Here is an 18586-nt window from a genome sequence, read left to right on the forward strand (position 1 = left end):
CCAATAAAAGAATATTTTAATATAAAGTTTGTTTATTTATAATAATAATAATAATAATAATATTATTATTATAATATTAATAAGAATTTAATCTTCACCAGCAGGTATTGCATCCTCTAACCTTTTAATAAATTTAACACGTAATTCAGTAATAGTATCATTTTTCAATTGATCTTGAACAAACCAACATGCAACCTCCATTTGTACCATTTCGCAAGCACCTCTTAATATACCTGTTAATATATTACAATATTTCAAATTTAAACAATGATCTGGTAACTCAACAAACTCAGTTAATGGATTAGCTTCAAAGTATAAAGAAAATTCATCTCCAGCAGCACTCCAATTTGTAATAGTTGGTGTTATTCCAAGATATATTTTAAATCCTGTTTGAATTTTTTCAGATGTATCTCTGAAATCATAGCATCGTCCAGATCCAGTACGTGCTAGAAAATCTTCTATCAAACGAATTCCCATATTATATCCCATTCTATCTAATTGTTTATTAACTTCTTCTACATTCTCATAATCTTTGAGTAATTGTGCAACGAGAGCTCCATAAGTTAATGTGAATAATTCAGAATTCTGTGAAATGTAAAAATAAAGAAAATTTCCTTCCTGTCTCTTTCATAATTATAAAGAATTTTCATGAATTCCTTTAATCTTCATTAAATTTATTTCAATTAATAGATTTAATTTGAATAAAGGTTATTCATTAGTAAAATTGCATATATACATTTTGTTAAGAAATAAAAAACAATAATTAATATATTCAATAATATAAACTTACAACTTTTTTTGCTTCCAGTTTAGTTCCTGTACGTGACATCGTGTTGTCTTTTTACAACTTTTACAACTTTGACAACTTACAACACTTTACAACTGTTTGTTAAACACACTTCAATTAATAAACTATTTAACTTGAAACAACTAACCTAAAAAATTGACATCAAAACTTTTTACAATAATATTAATATATATTATGGTTTTTGAAAGATGACATATTGTTATATATTAATATAAACAAGATTTACGAAATTTATCAAGCAAAATATATAATGCTTGCAGTTATAAATGACGTTTAGTTTCCTTACAGTGTGTAAGAGTTTTTCTTGAACGTTTAGTTACGACGATGGCTGCTAGATGGAAGCACTTACTACTATTTGCACGAAATTCGATTTCAAGGACACGAATGCACATTGAATGCACATTGTATGCACATTGAATGCACATTAAATGGTCATCCGATACCAAACTAATGGAAGGATCAAATAAATGTAACACTCCAAATATTGAGTAGTTCGAAACATGATTTTTTTCATATTTAAAATAAATTTCATTAAAAAAAATATTGCCTATTTGTCTCATTCATTTTTCTTATCCCTCTGCTTATTAATAAAAAATTAAAGCAAGTATTATATTCGATAAGGTACACTTTAATTAAGTTTTTATGTACAATATGAACATTGCAATTATTTGCTTTGCATAGCAAATTATTATTGAGAAATAAAAGATAGCAAAATGTACTAACAAAACTTCAAGATACAATCATTTTTGATTGAAATAAATTAACATCATAATTTATTTTTTTTTTAATTATTAAAAAATATGTCACCTTTCATACGTATGCAAGTACAATTACAGATTCAATAAAATATTGTCATAGCTTTTGATTTTAAAATCATCGAACAATAAATTATGAAGAAACTTTATCCCCAATCAAATATTTGTTTTCAATCACACACATTAGTATTTAATATGGTAAATATTATCAACTGATAGCCAATCATGTATCTACATGTGGTAGTATTTATGTTTAATAATAGATATTAGCATTAGTCTATCTAACGTTAACTTTTAAATGTGTGTCTTGTATATATAGGGGTATTAATAAAAAGGTTTCATTGGTGAATTTGTGACTTTTTAATTATTTCATTTAAATTCTTCGTAAAATATCCTCTTAATATGAATATAGATAGATCAAAGTTATTAAAATCTGAAATAATGAACTCAAGATGGTTAGAAGAAGAACAACTTCTACAATTATTATACCCTGAACTGGAAAACATTGAAGGTAAGAATTCTATTCTAATGATTTTTAATAATACGTTATTCACAGTGATAATTTTAAATAATCTAATATTGAAATAGATAACGACGATACTGTAGGACCTTCGTGTCATCAGAAAGAAAAATCTGTTAAACAAGAAGACGTTAATATAAAATTAGAAAATCAAATTTCTAAGAATCATTTGAAATGTTACGATTATGAACTATTTCAAAATGATGTTTTAGATATTTCGTGGCTTCAGGGAGACGAAACTGTTATACAAGAAAATATGAGTATTTTACAAGAAAACATGGCTTACGACGATGATCCTGAATATTATGATTTTGAAACGAACGAAGAAGATATTCGAGAACTTGAAATGCTTCGAGAAACAGAATATACATTTAAATGTTCTAAGTATCCTGATATTGAAATAGATGAGAATAAAATTGCAAAACAATCGACAAAGAAATTACAGGAAAAGAAATTCGTTATCTCAGAAAAAATTGTTTGGGAAAATGATACAACGTCTATGAAATTATTTCCTTTTGAAAGTTCCGATAGAAATATCGAAAGTATTCCTGTAAATGATGCTACGAGTATGTTTAGACAATTATTGACTGACGATTTAATTGATCATATTGTTAATGAGACAAATGTTTATGCCACTGACATGTTAAGTTGTCCAATAATTAGACAATATTATGAATTAACATCATGGGAAGAAGTTACAAGAGACGAAATTCTAATCTTTTGTGGAATACTTTTACATATGGGAAATATAAAATTGGATCGTTTGAGTGATTATTGGAAAAAGGAACAATTGTTCGATTTACGTGTTTTTGCAAATAACATGAGTTACAAACGTTTTACGTTATTATTACGAATGTTGCACTTTGGAGAAAAACAATCCAATGATAAGGATGATCAATTAAGTGCAATAAGAAATATCATTGATTATTTCAATGAAAGAATGTTACAAATATATCGTCCAGATCGTGAAATTATTTTGGACGAATCATTGGCATTTTGGCGGGGTCAATTTTTACTTCGTCAACATATACCAAATAAATATGACAAATATGGCGTAAGAATATTCACGGTTCAAACTTCTACTGGTGTTGTATTAAAATGTTCAATGTATACTGGTGTATTAGATGATTATGACGAAAATGAACATTGTGAGAAAGTAACGGAATGTTTACATGAATTTTTAAATATTGGTCATAGTGTATATTCAAATAACGATTACAATAGTTTTGAACTTGCCAAAGTTCTTATTGAAAAACGTACACATTTTACCGGCTATATACAACAAAATAGAAAAACTTTACCGCAAGAGGTAGTTCAAATTGAATTAATGCTAGGAGAAAGTATTTGTAAATATGCCGATGACGTAATGATTGGTAAATGGAATGATACGAGAGATTGTACTTATATTTCTAACGAGTACAAAAATTATATGATTTTAATTAAAACTGAACAAAATGGAACTAAACTCATACCATTACCGATAAATCAAAGTAATATAAATATAAGAAAAAGACTAATTAAACAAAAACAATTGTTAACTTATTATCCATTAGAAAAGAATAATATTAGATGTCATGTCAAATTGTTTATACATTTATTGCAATTAATGGTAACAAATGCATATATTATATATAATCAATTTGTATGTAAAAATATATCACTAGATTATTTTCGTTTATTTATAATTGAAAGTATATTGATGAAACCTACCAACAAATTGTGTAAAATCCAATCATTATATACTACAGATCAAAAAAGTACTCATGTTGTGGATGTAATCAAATTAAAAAAAATCTATGGTAAGAGGAATAGAAAACGTTGCGATAGTTGCAAATCCAAAGGCATAATTAAATTCTCGAATTTCATCTGCAATGTATGCGAGGAAAAACCAATTTTCTGTACAGAATGTGTCAAAATAACTCATACAGTATAAATATTCAGTTGCTTTTTATTTTTTTAAAGAAGTGTACACATCATACATTTTTATCTATTTTTTATATTTTTATTTTTTTTAATTTTTTTTTATTTTCTATTTATGATATTTATTTATATCATTAATATAAATTTTTATTGAACGATGAAATAATATTTCTCAATTATAATAATATATGTAAAAATGATTTCTTTTTTTTTGTTTTTTTTTGTTTTTTTTTTGGGTTAATTTTTAAAGGATTTTATTTGAATTGACGACAAGTTCTGTAAAGAAAATAACACATAAATTTAGGATCAAAAATGAACAAGATTTTCTCGATTATTTGACAATTATTTTGTATAAAATAATTATTATTATTATTATATAATAAATATTCATATATTTGATCATATTACATATTATTTAAATAAAAATCTAAATAAACGCACGATATATGAATTCGCGTTGTAATGTTTAAATTAAATGTAAAAATGTACTATATTATTTAAATATTAGTTAGTTAATATTCTATCAAAACACGGAATATCTTTTTAAAATAAATATTAATTAATCTAAACTATTAATTGTTAAAGAGTGTACTTATACAAAAAAAAAGAAAGCTTCGAAAACAATATTAAACAATATTAAACAATATTCATTATTAAAAGTATAAATCAGTGAAACTATCGGTTTTGTTGATGTTACCATCATCTTTGAATGTAATGGTAATGTAAATAAGCCATAAATATCCGTTAGTATCTCACAATATTTTGTTTGAATATAATTTAATATACTCGACAGAGACGCCAAATATTAATGATTTATCTGATATAATCAACTAATAACCAATCACGTTACTACATGTGTATTTATGTTAATAATACGTCTTAGAGTTAGTATGTATTATTTCTTAAGTGTTTGTGTTCTAATTACATGGGTGTAATTATAAAAACAATAAGTTTGACTTTTTTAAATGTGTAAATTTCCATTGTTCTTTTTTTTTATTTTATTTTTTGTTGTTGTAATTTAGATTCTTTGCATTAATTTTTCAATTAACATGCGCAATTACAATAAAAATGTATCACGAACTTCCCATAAAAAAACAAAATCAAAATGTAAAAACTCAGATGAAGAACTTTTAAATTATTTAGATACTATTTTTCCCGACAAGTTTATGGGTGAGTTTTATTTCGATGATTTTTCAACAAATGTGCATTTCACAACAGTAATGATTTTTTTTTTTTGAAATATTTTAAATCTAGATCCAGACGAAGAAGTTATTTTAAAATCACTTGAGACAGAAACAATTACTACTGATTCTGAAAACTTGAACTCATTGAACAGTGATGATTCTGAATATTCTGACGATGTATTAAACGAAGAAAATATACAAGAATCTTTGACGTTTCAAGAACCAGAACCCCTTGAACTAGAACGAATTGTTTACGAACAAACAATCTATGATTTTCAGTATGATAATATTGCAACTCATTTGTTGAGACCCATTGAAGATCATTTGAAATCTCAGAAAGAATTAACCGATTTTATGACAAATGAATTATTTGAGAATGATAATATTAAAATTCAAGAAGATCATGCGTACTCATCGAATTCTAAGAAAGAGAACAACAAATTCAATGTTACGACAAATATTCATTGGACAAATGATTTGACATCAATGAAATTATTTTCATTTAAAAGATTACAACAATTGACACCAGTTGTTACGGGAAATCTTCCATTGAATTATTTTTTACATATATTAACGGACGATATTATAAACGAAATAATTATTCATACAAACAATTATGGCGTTAAAATGATGAAACGTCCAGAGATGATGAAACGTTATCGTATCAAGTCATGGAAAGAAGTTACGAAAGATGAAATACTTGTATTTATTGGATTAATTTTGTACATGGGAATTATCAGATTGAATCGTACGAATAATTATTGGAACGATAATACGATGTTCGGTTTAAATACGTTTACAATGAAAATGAGCAAAAAACGTTTTTCATTATTGTTAAGAGCTTTACATTTTGCAACGTATCAAAGCAAATATGAAATGTCATTGGACGAACAATTAAACAAAATAAGAAATATTTTCAATCTTTTTAATAAAAGAATGTCCGAAATTTATTATCCAGAACGTGAAATTATTGTGGACGAATCTTTTGTATTGTATCAAGGACAATTAATACTTCGTCAGTATGTAACAGATAAAGTTAATACATTTGGAAAAATATTGACTATAGCAACACCAACTGGTATTGTTTTAAAATGTTTAATACATACGGATAAATTGGATGATTATAATGAAAATACGAATTGTGAAAAGATTATGAAATTTTTACAAGAATATTTAAATGCCGGTCATAGCGTATACATGGACAATTATTATAATAGTTTTGAACTTGTAACACTTTTAACAGAAAATAAAACCCATTGTACCGGTATGTTAAGAACAAATAGAAACACATTGCCGGAAAATGTTATTCAAGCAAAATTAAATAAAGGTGAAAGTGTTTACAAATGTGCCAATGGTGTAATGATTGGCAAATGGAAAGATACGAGAGATTTTCTCTATATTTCTAATGAATATCAAAATGATACGGTATTAATCAAAGCTAAACGAAAAAACATGAAATTTATACCACTTCCAATAAAACAATGCAATACACACGCAAGAAGAATAAATAAGAAAGAACAATTGTTATCTCATTATCCATTGGAAAGAAAAAACATGAGATGGCCAATGAAATTGTTTATACATTTATTGCAATTAATTTTAGAAAATGCACGTCATCTGTACAATATGTTTTCATTACGTGATATGTCCATATACGATTTTCGTTTATCAATAATTAATAGTTTATTGAATACATGGAGTTATTGTCCAGAACTTGTATCATATAAGCCAAAAATAGGACTTGAACATTTGTTAATCAAAATGACACCATCAAGAGAATCCCAGAAGAACAAATCCCAGAAGGAATTATGCCAAAAATGTAACAAACACCAAGATACGGTTTACGTATGCAGCATCTGTGACGAATCACCCACTTATTGTTTCTATTGTTCAGAAATAGTACATGAAGTGTAATACATACTCATATATATATATATATATTTCTTTGAAATTTATTACACATAAAGTATAAACTATTCTATGTATTTCTTTTTCTTTTTTTCACAGATATCATTCAAATCTTCCATTAAGCACTAATAGCACAATTAAGACTTAAGACTCACTTTCTTGTCAGGGTCTGTTAGGCAACAGTCTCTCAATAAAATTAAAAATAAAAAATAATTTTACCAAGTGATGATATTAAATAATGAAATAAATATTAAACAGTATATAAATTAATAATAAAAAGTTACAAAAAAAAAGACTTTGTTAATGATTTGATAATTATTTTCTGTAAAATAAAATGAATACAAAAAAACCATCACCATAAGAGTATAATCTATTTGCAAGTATATTTTCACATGCATGCTAATTCATATAAGAATACTTGATATAAGGGAAAAGAAAGAAAATGAAAGAAATAGGAAAGGTTTGATGGTTCAATGGGTGAAATTCTAAGATAAGGTATACCTTCCTGTAAATATATAAAAATAATTAAAAAACATTATAAGGTAATTAGTTTCTATAAATAAGTATAAATATAATAATATAATAAATAAATAAATAAATATAATATAAATGCTATACATAAAAATTATCCCATATTTTAAGTTGTCAAAAATCACACAAAATAAACAAAATATTTCATTAAGATCGGTTCAGTAGTTTCAAAATTCATTGGATACCAACAATGTGATACTAAATTTTAAAGATATAAAATTTCATCCCTTCTTTTTCATTCTTTTTAAAGATAACACAAAATCCTTTCTCCCTTTTCACTCTCTGTCTGTCTCTCTCTCTCTCTCTCTTTTATAATTCTTTCTAATTATCTTTTAAACATTTGACATCGTTAAAAATCCTCTTTTGATTTCTCAATTATACCTCAATAATTCAAGAAGAATTAAGAAATAAGAAAAAGGTACGAGAAATAAAATGGTGAATTTTTATAGAAAGAGGTCGTAACGTTAACTTCGATGAAAATAAATAAAAAAGAATAACGTCGAGAGATTACGTTGTAATAGTTCTCTTTTTCTCTCTCTATCTATCTAACTCTCTCTCTCTCTCTCTCTCTTATATTTAAAAAGAAACAAACATATGGTAGAGGAAGAGATAAATGGTGAAGGAAGAGAAGAGGGAGAACAAGTAGAAGGATAAGAAATAGGAAGTGGAAGAGGACGAGTGGTAGAAAGAGGTAGCAAGAGGGAAGGAGGGAAGGGGGGTTAGGGGGATAAAATGAGGAGGATTTTCTGATAAGAAAAGTGAGAAAAGTGTAGAAGTAAAAATGTTACCTTTTATCGAATCTTCTTCTTCTTCTTCTTCTTCTTCTTCTTCTTCTTCTTCTTCCTCCTCCTACTTCATTTTGTTTGTTTGTTTTTTTTCTTCTTATTTTTTTGACTTTCATTTCCATGTTACATTCAGTACTGAACAAGAAGTATAAGAAGAAGAAGAAGAAGAATAAGAAGAAGACGAGTTAACTGTAGAAACATCACGTATAGAACTTAGTAATTAATGATAATTCGATTAAAAACAATTTAAAGTAAACTAGTGTTAGTGAGTGAATAAATAGTTGATTGAGAAACACTATACACTGGATAGAAAAGTTGATTACAATTGATTAATATTATTGAGACGTGCTCGGTTTTCTCGTTTCTCTTTCATTTCTATTCGTGGATCTTAACAGTTTTCAAGTGTATCTATTTTGTGTCTTCTGTACATAGACATTTTTATATCAATTTATTTCGATATGGTGTTTTAATTATTTCACATTCAATATGGTGTTTAATTATTTTTCTTTCTTTTTTTTTGCTTCCTTTTGCATTCAGTAAATTCTTTGTTTCTCTAATATACTTTCAACAAATTTCTTTTACTTTCAATCATTTGTTCAATTTTTATATATATATATATATAATATAATAATTTAAAATATAATAAAATTTATATAATAATTTAAAATAAAATCATTTATAATAAATATAATGATTCGTATAATATTATAATTTATATAAATTTATATATTTCATCTCGTAATATTATTTTTAATGCGTTTTGTTTATTATCATAAATCAAATATCATTTATCTTCGGATTTTTTATTTTTTATTTTTTAATTTTTTTTTTATAATCTAGACATTTCGAAAAAAATCTTTTTACTGTGTATACTTTCGTTATCTTAATCTTATTTTCCAAACTAATTGTGTTCTTCACTTAAAGTATCTTTCATTTACATTTCTTTCTCTCGTAGAAATAAAAAGTAACTTTAATAAGTGGACTTTTTTTATCTACATTTTTTTTTGTTAAATTATCGCGAGTGTGTTAGTGATTAATACGAACTTAGAACTTAGTAAGTGCGACGTTATTTCGTTTATCTGTTTTCAGTGTGTTCGACATAAAGATATGAGATAAAAAAAAAAAAAGTTCAAACAGGCAGCAGGCACAGATAAAGTATTTTATTAATCGTTTAAAACGAATAAATTGGTCTCTGGTGAAAAGAAGATAAACAAAAAAAAATATATATATATGTATATATATATTTTTTGAAACATTCAATTCCAATTCTACCAACAATCATCATCGTCATGAATGTAAGGAACACAAAGTTTAATTTTTTTTTTTTTTTAAATTAGAATAGATATTTATAATCTCGTTAAATAAATAATTGAGTAATTTATTTATAATACTTGTACATATATATATAATATATAAGTTAATGGTAAGTAATAATATATGTAAGAGTTATTATGTTAAATATAAATGATATTTAATAATTATATAATATTTTAATATTTATTACATATTAAATTAAATTTATTATTAAGTAATAATTAAAATGTAATATCTTATAAATATTAAATATAATAATATTACACACAAAATATTCAAATATAATATATTAAATTTAAATAAATAATATCAAAATAAAAAGATTAAATTAAATATATATATTAAATATATATATATATTTAATAATATAATATAATGATATTTAATAATTATATAAAATATTTTAATATTTATTAAATATTAAATTAAATTTATTATATTACAAAATATTCAAATATAACATATTCAATTTAAATAAGTATTATATTTAACCTAAATAATAATTTAATAATTTTGATATTCCTTACAATTACATATAAGATAAATACAAGATAATATATATCTTGTATCAATATCTAGGTTTAATACATCTGTATACATTGTCAATAAAGATAATGTTCTAAATTCGTATGGAGGAGTCATAACAGTGATTATCTCATAAAATGGAATGAAAAATTCCTACCATCTCATTTTTCTTACTATCATTTGACGATGAATATGATATTAATGTAGTACACAACATGCACGCATACATACGAATAAAAAATACAAAAAATCTGTTTTTTATTCATATATATATTATGTTTACCATAAAGTTCTGTCCGTTTTGACAAACACCGGGTTCAATTTTTCATCTTTAGGAAAAGCTTCAGAAAAATTTGTGCGAAAGTTGAGGGCAGCATGCATATGAAAATATTAACTTTTATTTTATTCTAAAAAAACGGAACACTCACATCAATATTTCCATTCCATTATTCGCATAATAATCATTTCATAATATATTAATATATATATATATATATTTTTTATAATAATTATACATATTATACTATAATATATTATATATAACACACTATGTTGAGCGTCACGCGAATTTTTAGGGAAATTTCCGTCAGGCCACAGGCGTTACATCCCTAATAGCACAAAATATTGAAAAATATTGAATACACGTATATTTAATATTAAAAAAAAGATTCAATTTTTAATATTAATTCGACACACGTATTCAATATTTTCCAATATTTTGTGCTATTAGGGTTTGTATTGAAAAACTGGTTTGAACGTGTCAGTCACCTGTGACTGACATGGCCTAAACGTAAAGTTTAGTGTCAGTCACCAATGACTGACGTGGCGCTCAACATGATAATATACTATAAAATAATATACTCATTTATACAAACACACACACACACACACACATACAATATAAAACGTATATAAAAGAAGACCAAAACGAAAAAAAAATAGAACAAAAATATACGAATGAATTAGAAGAGAGTAAGTAAGAACAAGCAAGCAAGTAGTAGTAGTAGTAATAGTAATAGTAGTAGTCGTAGTAGTGAAATAAAACGGGAATCACCGTGGGTACAATTATAAATATCGATTAGACTACCAACAGTGGGAGAGAAAAAGAGAAAGAGAGAGAGAGAGAGAAAGAGAGAGAGAGAGAGAGAGAGAGAATGAGTGAGAGGTAGAAGAAGTAAAAGAAGAAAAAAGGAAATTCTCCTCGTGTGGTTTCCATTTTGAGCGCGTGCGCGCAAATATAACACGAAGAGAAGACGCTTGCTTGCTTGCTTGCTTGCTTTGGCCGTGAGAGAGTGAAAAGCTAAAATGACGCGACGTTGGTTGGGAGGAGGAGGAGGAGGAGGAAAACATGGAAAAAGAGGGAAACATAGATAGATAGATAGAAGGAGAAGGAAATAATGTCGGTGGAGAAGGAGGTAGTATGAGTTTCAAAGAGGAGGAGGAGGAGGAGGAGGAGGAGGAGAAAGACAAGGGGGGTGGTGAAGGAGGACGAAGGTGAGAGTTTCTTTCGAAGAAGCACAGGACGTTGTCGATGTTCGAGACGATTTCACGTGTGCACAACGTTAAACACTCTCTCTCTCTCTCTCTCTTTCTCACTCTCTTTCTCTCTTGCTCTCTCTCTCTTTCTCTCTCTCCTTCTTTCTTTCTCTCTCTCTCTCTTTGTTTGTTTCTTTTTTCCTTTTTCTCTTTCTCTTTTCGTTTCGATCGATCCCCGAACGTCAACGTCAAAACCTCAACACACAACGAACAAGAAACAGGAACGTGATTTAGTGTTAGTGTGAAAAAGAAAAAGAAAGAAAGAGAGAAAGAGAGAGAGAGAGAGAGAGAGAGAGAGAGAGAGTGTGTGTGTGTGTGAGATTATCCTTGAGAAGGATGACTGGCACAACTGATCCTTTGGTAAGTGTCATTTTAATTTAAAAATCAACGTCCCTTTCTTTTTTTTTTCAAAATCATTCCTGTAATTAATAATAACCCTCTTGTGTGTCACATAGAAAAAGATAGATCGTATCGAAGGTGGATGAAAGGGGGTGTTGTACTTGTTGTTGACAAGTTAGATGAGAGAGAAAAAAGGGATGCAATGGGTTAAAGAATTATTTTATACACGTGGTGTTTGTATGCGTGTGTGTGTTTGGTATATAATTTAAAAGTAATTTGATTTTCGAATTTTTTTGTTTTGTTTATTTGTTGTTGTTGTCTAGTTCTTTGAGAAAGTTGTTTTATTATTTTTTTTTTTTTTGGAAATTCCATTTTTCGGATATTATATTTTTCTTTTTCTTTTTCTTCTTCTTCTTTTTTTTATTTGTTCGTTTTGTTCTGTTTGAGAGGTTATGTTTGGCGCGCGGGTGTACAACAACACACCACGAGACTACCTTTCGAAATCTCAACGATGCCGCGAGGTTAAAATCGAAAATACGCGCACGCGCTTATAATGTTCGCGCTTGCGCATTTTACAATGATTTTTCTTCCTATTTCTTTTTCTTTTTTTTTTTTTAATCTATTTGTTTTTTTTTTTTTTTAAGTAAAAGAAATATAAATTGATCGATCGATCGATCGATCGATCGTCCATCTTATTTTACGCGAGATTGATTTGAAAAATTACAAATGGCTTCTTGCGTAACTGTCGTTTGTTTTGTTTCTTTTTTTTCCATATACTTTTCTGATAATTTATGTTTTGATTTTGTTTATTTTTTTTTATTTATTTAATTATCTAATAACATTGAATAATTTCGTTTCGATTTGAATTGTTGTTATTGTTTTGATTTCATAATTCTAAGCGTTGTTAATATGATATTTGAATTTATGAAAATTCTCTTACAACCAAAGTGGCAAGAATTTCGAATGAAATACGGTCAACCCTAATTATAGAATTCGTCTATTTGAAGAAATAGAAAACGAGAGAGAAAGAGAGAGAGAGAGAGAGAGAGAGAGAAAGAGAGAGAGAGAAAGAGAGTAGAGAAGATATTATTTAATGTTTCCATATTTTACATTTTAATTTTATCTTTTATTATTTAAAATGTGATTTATATTTTAAAGAGATATAATACTCGGTGTAACGGATGATGATGATGTTGCTTCGACCGATCGATGCTACTTTTTAAAAATAGATTTATTGCAAATAGGTTAAAGCTTACCACTTCTTCTTTTTTTTCTCTTTCCCCTTTTTTACTTTTTTTTTTATTTTTTTTATTTCTATTAATAAAATTTCTATTTCTTTTTCTTTTCTCATTTTATTTCGCACAGTTTTATTACAATGATCAGTTTAATAACACACGACATTATTTATATGAAAAAATAATTATTTTTTTCTTTTTAAAATTTAACACATTATTTGTAGTGTTTTATATTTGTTTAAATAATTATTACATTTATTACATTTATTACATTCATTATATATTTATTATAACTTTTTCTTTTTGTATTTCTTTTGATTGTAATGTTTTCTAATTACTTCAATTTTATTAATTAATTTTTTTGTTATATTACTACAGTTATTAATGTTTCTTTAATTATAATGTTTTATAATAACTTTAATTATTCATTTATTTGTATTAACTTACTCATTATTAAAAATTACTATAATTATTAATTTTAGATGTAATATTTGAGAAACGTGAAAAAAACCCTCGTTTTATATATAACTTTAATTATTAATTTTAAATGAAATATTTGGGGATAGTGAAAATCTCGTTATATAATAACTTTAATTAAAAAATTATTATAATTATTAATGTTATATTTAATATTTGAGAAACGTGCAAATCTTGTTTAACATTATTTATTATTTAAATTACTGCAATTATTAATATTAAATTAAATATTTGAGAAACGTGAAACACTCGTTTTATTATAACCTTTATTATTAATTTATTTATATTATATTACTTATTATTACAAAATTATTATAATTATTAATGTTATCTTTAATATTTGGGAAACGTGAAAAATCTTATTTCATCTATTGACATTAATTATTATCAAATGTTATTGACAAATAAGTAAATTTAGAGTGATCTTTGAAGAGAAGGAAGAAGAATGATTTTGATTTATCGTCGATCAATTTGTTCATCCCTCTTGTCTAAAAATAGACAGAAAAAAAAAACAGCCAGTAGTGTTTCTATGTTGTCTTCCTGTCTCTACGTTGCTGTTACCTTTAAAAAGTACCTTTAATGCGATCTAGTTTATCACTTGTGACGTGGAAAAGTCTGTTATCCTTCAATTTTATATTTTACAACCCTATTTCTCCCATCCCATCCCTTCTCTTTCCTTCCCTTCATCTATTTCCACCACCCATCCTCATCCCCTCTCTTCACCTTCACCTTCAACCAAACTATTCCATAAAAATCATCTTCCTTTCCTTATTTTTTCTTTTTTTTTTTTTCTTTTATTATAATACTCGTTTCATGCCAATTTTCACGAAAGACAACTTGGCAAACATCGATTATTTTTTTTCTTCCCTTAAGATTAATGTTTTAAACTATGTAAGATAATAAACATGGCGGTGTCTCTTTCTTTCTCTTACTTTCTCTTTTTATTTTGTAATGTCTTATCACGTAAAAGCATATATTTTTATAGGACTATGGTATAGGGCTTCTTTTTTTTTTTTTTTTTTTTATATTTTATAGTTACCTTTTTTTCTTTTTCTTCTTCATCTTGTCCTAGCACACGTATTCTCTCTCCCTGCTTCTTTAACGTCTCACTGAATTTCACATTTTATTCTTTAAAATATTCCTGTAATATCCCATTCTCTTCTATCTTATTTTTTTATGGGATAAAAATATTTCTTTTTCCTCGTAATACAGAATGTGTAGGGTTTGTCTTTCTTACTTTCAAACAAATTATTTTCTTAAGAGGTTCTTGTAAAAAAACTGTGTGTTTATAAAAAATTGATACCTCATTATGTGTTTTATTATTATTTGTATGACATTAAAGTGATACAATAATTTATTTCTGATAAATTATTCCATTTATTATTCTATGTTTTGTTCGATTAAGTGTTTGTTTATATTCCAATAAAAGAATAAGAAATAGAGAGAGAGAGAGAGAGAGAGAGAGAGAGAGAGAGAAAGAGAAGTGGGGAAGGGTAGAAAGAAGAAACATTTTATCAGCTGGTTAGATTAGATTAGAAAATACGTCATCGATATGTTCAATGTATCTCGAATTACTATTTTTTTTTTTGTAGACATTCGATCTCAATTTGGTTCACCGAATGATCGATCATTTTGATTGAATATTTTTATTCTGATTCTATAATTAGAATAATTAAAACAATAATAATATAATAATAATAATAATAATAATAATAATAATAATAATAATAATAATAATAATAATAATAATATTTATTGTTTTGTTTTCAGCTCGATTTACCCAAGGAAACACCAAAAAGTGAAACATCACAACATACGATCATAGAAAAGTCCAATTTTTCCCAAAGAACACGTTGGAGACAATGGCTAGCTTCTATCTCAGGTTTGTGTTCAATGTTTATTTATAAATTATATTATATTTCATTATTTATAATAATAATTAGATTAATAATTAAAATATAAAATGTATAATATTATATGTAATTATATTTTTATACTGAAAAAAAAAACAAAAACAAACAAACAAACAAACAAACATGACGTAAACAAGAGTGTACAAATATAAACTAAAAGAAATAAAAAAAAAAATATTATTTTAAGAATAAATCTATGAACGATTATATTTAATTATTTGTAATAATAAAAATGATAATATAATTAAAATATAATAAATATAATTATATATAATTAATATAATATAAAACATTATATATTAAGAATAAACTAATAAACGAGAATATTCGTGATACAACTTTTACAGCAACCCTATCGATGGTAGCAGTTGGAACGGTTTATGGTTGGACCACAACGAGTCTATCAAAATTAATGTCAAAGGATAGCGATGCACCGATGAGAATAACCGAAGACGAATCATCGTGGATAGTTTCGTTGACAGTTATCGGTTCAATGATTGGTCCATTTTTGGGTGCATACTTGGCCGACAGATATGGCAGAAAAAGATGTTTATTATTGTCAAGCGGTTTTTACATAGCCGGTTGGACTATAGTATTTTTTGCAACATCGGTATCAGCATTATACGTCGCAAGAGTTATATTGGGAATTGGTGTTGGTGTATCGTACACGACCAATCCGATGTACGTGTCAGAAGTGGCAGATGTTAATATCAGAGGAGCATTGGGTACATTGATAGCAGTCAACGTTTTCACCGGATCATTGTTAACATGTAGCATAGGACCATGGATCTCATATCGTTCATTGGTAATCGTTTTATTGACCATACCAATTCTATTCATCGTCACGTTCATCTGGTTCCCGGAGAGTCCACATTTCTTAGCGGCACGTGGTCGCAAAACCGAAGCCTCAAGATCATTGGCATTCTTCAAAGGTATACGAGATCAGGACGAAGCTAGACGAGAATTGGAATTAGCATTGCAAGCTGGTTCCAACGAGGACTCCAAGGATAACAACAAACTGGCATTAGATAATAACGAAGTTATCGGTGCACCAACTACTTCTTCATCTATTTCTAATTCCTCCTCAATCAGTGTTAACAACAACAATAACAACAACAACAATAGAATTAACGAAGAACATGGTCTGAAGATTGTCATGAACAAACTCAAATTAATGTTATTACCAACCAATAGTCGTGCACTTTGCATAATACTCGGTTTAATAGCTGCACAACAATTAAGTGGTAATTTCAGTACGATACAATATTTAGAAGTATTGTTCAAACGTTCATCTGTAGGCATTGATTCTAACATTGCTACGATACTCGTATTAGCCGTTGGTTTAGTGTCAGGTGCTTGTTCTACTGCAACTGTTGAAGGTGCAGGAAGAAGACCATTACTTATATTCTCGACGATAGGATCGTCCATTACATTGGCCATTCTTGCCATTTATTTGATGTTGGATGCTAGAAAAGTTGACGTATCTTCCGCCAATTTTCTTCCAGTCGCTGTTGTTATATTATTTCAAGTTGCATTTCAAATAGGATTGGGTACGTTACCCAACGCACTGATCGGTGAACTTTTTCCAACCGAAGTTAAAGGTGTAGCCGGTGCAATTGTTACGGTGTTCGACGGTGTACTTGGTTTTGCCGTATCGAAATTGTATCAAGTGATAGGTGACATATTAGGTGCTTATGCAGTTTATTATTTCTTTTCTGCATCCTGTTTATTGGCATTCTTAATGGTAACCTTTCTATTACCGGAAACCAAAGGTAGAACGTTCCGTGAGATTCAACGATTATTGGCTGGTAATTATAATAATAATCAAAATAATAACAATAATATTATTACTTCGAGAAAATTATCGTCGTCTCGTCGATTGGACCAATTGGAAGATGCAATTAATGCGTGACGGAAGGATTTGCACCGTGGCCATATTTTGACTCGGTGCTTTAAACAAATATTTTTTTTAATTATTATTGACGATGATAGACAATCGATCAATTTGTTTTTTCATCATAGTTATTTAAAGAATCCATCGTATTGTTCGTTTGTTAATAAAAATATCTTTTCCAAAAACTATTCGTCTTGTTTTTAATCAACATATACATATACACCACCTAAGCTAATATTTATTAATATAAAGTTAATTATACTCGTGAATTTTATAAAATCGATATTGTATTTATGACGAACAAGAAGAAGAAGATGGGGATTGAAATCATTTCATAAATAACTTTCTTCAAACTGTTTTATTATATCGGTTTTGAAGTTTAATTCTTACGAGTATCGGATAAATATTGCAAGCGTTTAATATGTAATAAGATTTTTGTTAAATAACAATCTTGATCGTGGTCTTTTTTAATTGATCAGGTAACAACATGGAATCAAAACTTATGTTCAATTTTGTTTCTTTATTATTGTATGCATATATATTATATAAATATATATTTCTATATATATTTATTTAAAATGTAATTTTTCTTTGTTATATTTCTATTTCTTTTTTCGATAGTCACAAAACCTTTTGAAAATCTTACAAAATCCAAACCTATTATCAACTTTAATTTTATCCTATGAGATGTAAACACATTTATACTATTTTTTATATCTTAATAATAATAATAATGTAAAAATAAAAAAGAAATAAAAACAAAAATAAACCATTAAATTATAATCTCAATTATTTCAGTAAAATAATAAATTTGAATTTTTAATGTTGAATTTGTTTGAAATAAATAAAAAAAAAAACATGTGTGCATATCACACAAGTTGAAAGTGAAACCTTCAAATAAACAAGTTTCGAGGTTGATTTATAATATACTATTATTTGTAC

The 18586-nt window shown here is 26.7% G+C and overlaps 3 protein-coding genes across 5 annotated transcripts; 2 read left to right on the forward strand and 1 right to left on the reverse strand.

Annotated features, from left to right (window-relative positions):
- Positions 1–41: 41 nt before the first annotated feature.
- On the reverse strand, positions 42–1130 carry Bet3 (blocked early in transport 3). The gene is made up of 2 exons (XM_015332637.2): positions 791–1130; positions 42–585 (listed from the first exon to the last, which is right to left on the reverse strand). The coding sequence occupies exons 1-2, from the start codon at positions 827–829 to the stop codon at positions 88–90; spliced, it is 537 nt and encodes a 178-aa protein (XP_015188123.1). The 5' UTR covers positions 830–1130; the 3' UTR covers positions 42–87.
- A 503-nt stretch (positions 1131–1633) lies between these two features.
- On the forward strand, positions 1634–9598 carry LOC149030561 (uncharacterized). Its single transcript, XM_089178470.1, has 6 exons — positions 1634–2074; positions 2152–3137; positions 5026–5173; positions 5258–7097; positions 7195–8947; positions 9501–9598. Exons 1-5 carry the CDS (start codon positions 1966–1968, stop codon positions 7241–7243), a joined length of 3132 nt encoding a protein of 1043 aa, XP_089034596.1. The 5' UTR covers positions 1634–1965; the 3' UTR covers positions 7244–8947; positions 9501–9598.
- LOC107072596 (facilitated trehalose transporter Tret1) lies at positions 9567–17832 on the forward strand. Of its 3 annotated transcripts, none has more exons than XM_015332656.2 (3): positions 9567–9706; positions 15608–15719; positions 16098–17832. In XM_015332656.2, the coding sequence occupies exons 1-3, from the start codon at positions 9701–9703 to the stop codon at positions 17660–17662; spliced, it is 1683 nt and encodes a 560-aa protein (XP_015188142.1). In that variant the 5' UTR covers positions 9567–9700; the 3' UTR covers positions 17663–17832. The 3 variants fall into 3 exon arrangements, with proteins under 3 accessions (XP_015188142.1, XP_089034597.1, XP_015188141.1); XM_089178471.1 differs by lacking the exon at positions 9567–9706 and adding an exon at positions 11532–11665; XM_015332655.2 differs by lacking the exon at positions 9567–9706 and adding an exon at positions 11752–12146.
- Positions 17833–18586: the final 754 nt, after the last annotated feature.

Source organism: Polistes dominula, unplaced genomic scaffold, assembly GCF_049000335.1.
Source record: "Polistes dominula isolate Pdom_NZ unplaced genomic scaffold, Pdom_raw_medaka contig_11, whole genome shotgun sequence".
Taxonomy (NCBI): domain Eukaryota; kingdom Metazoa; phylum Arthropoda; class Insecta; order Hymenoptera; family Vespidae; genus Polistes; species Polistes dominula.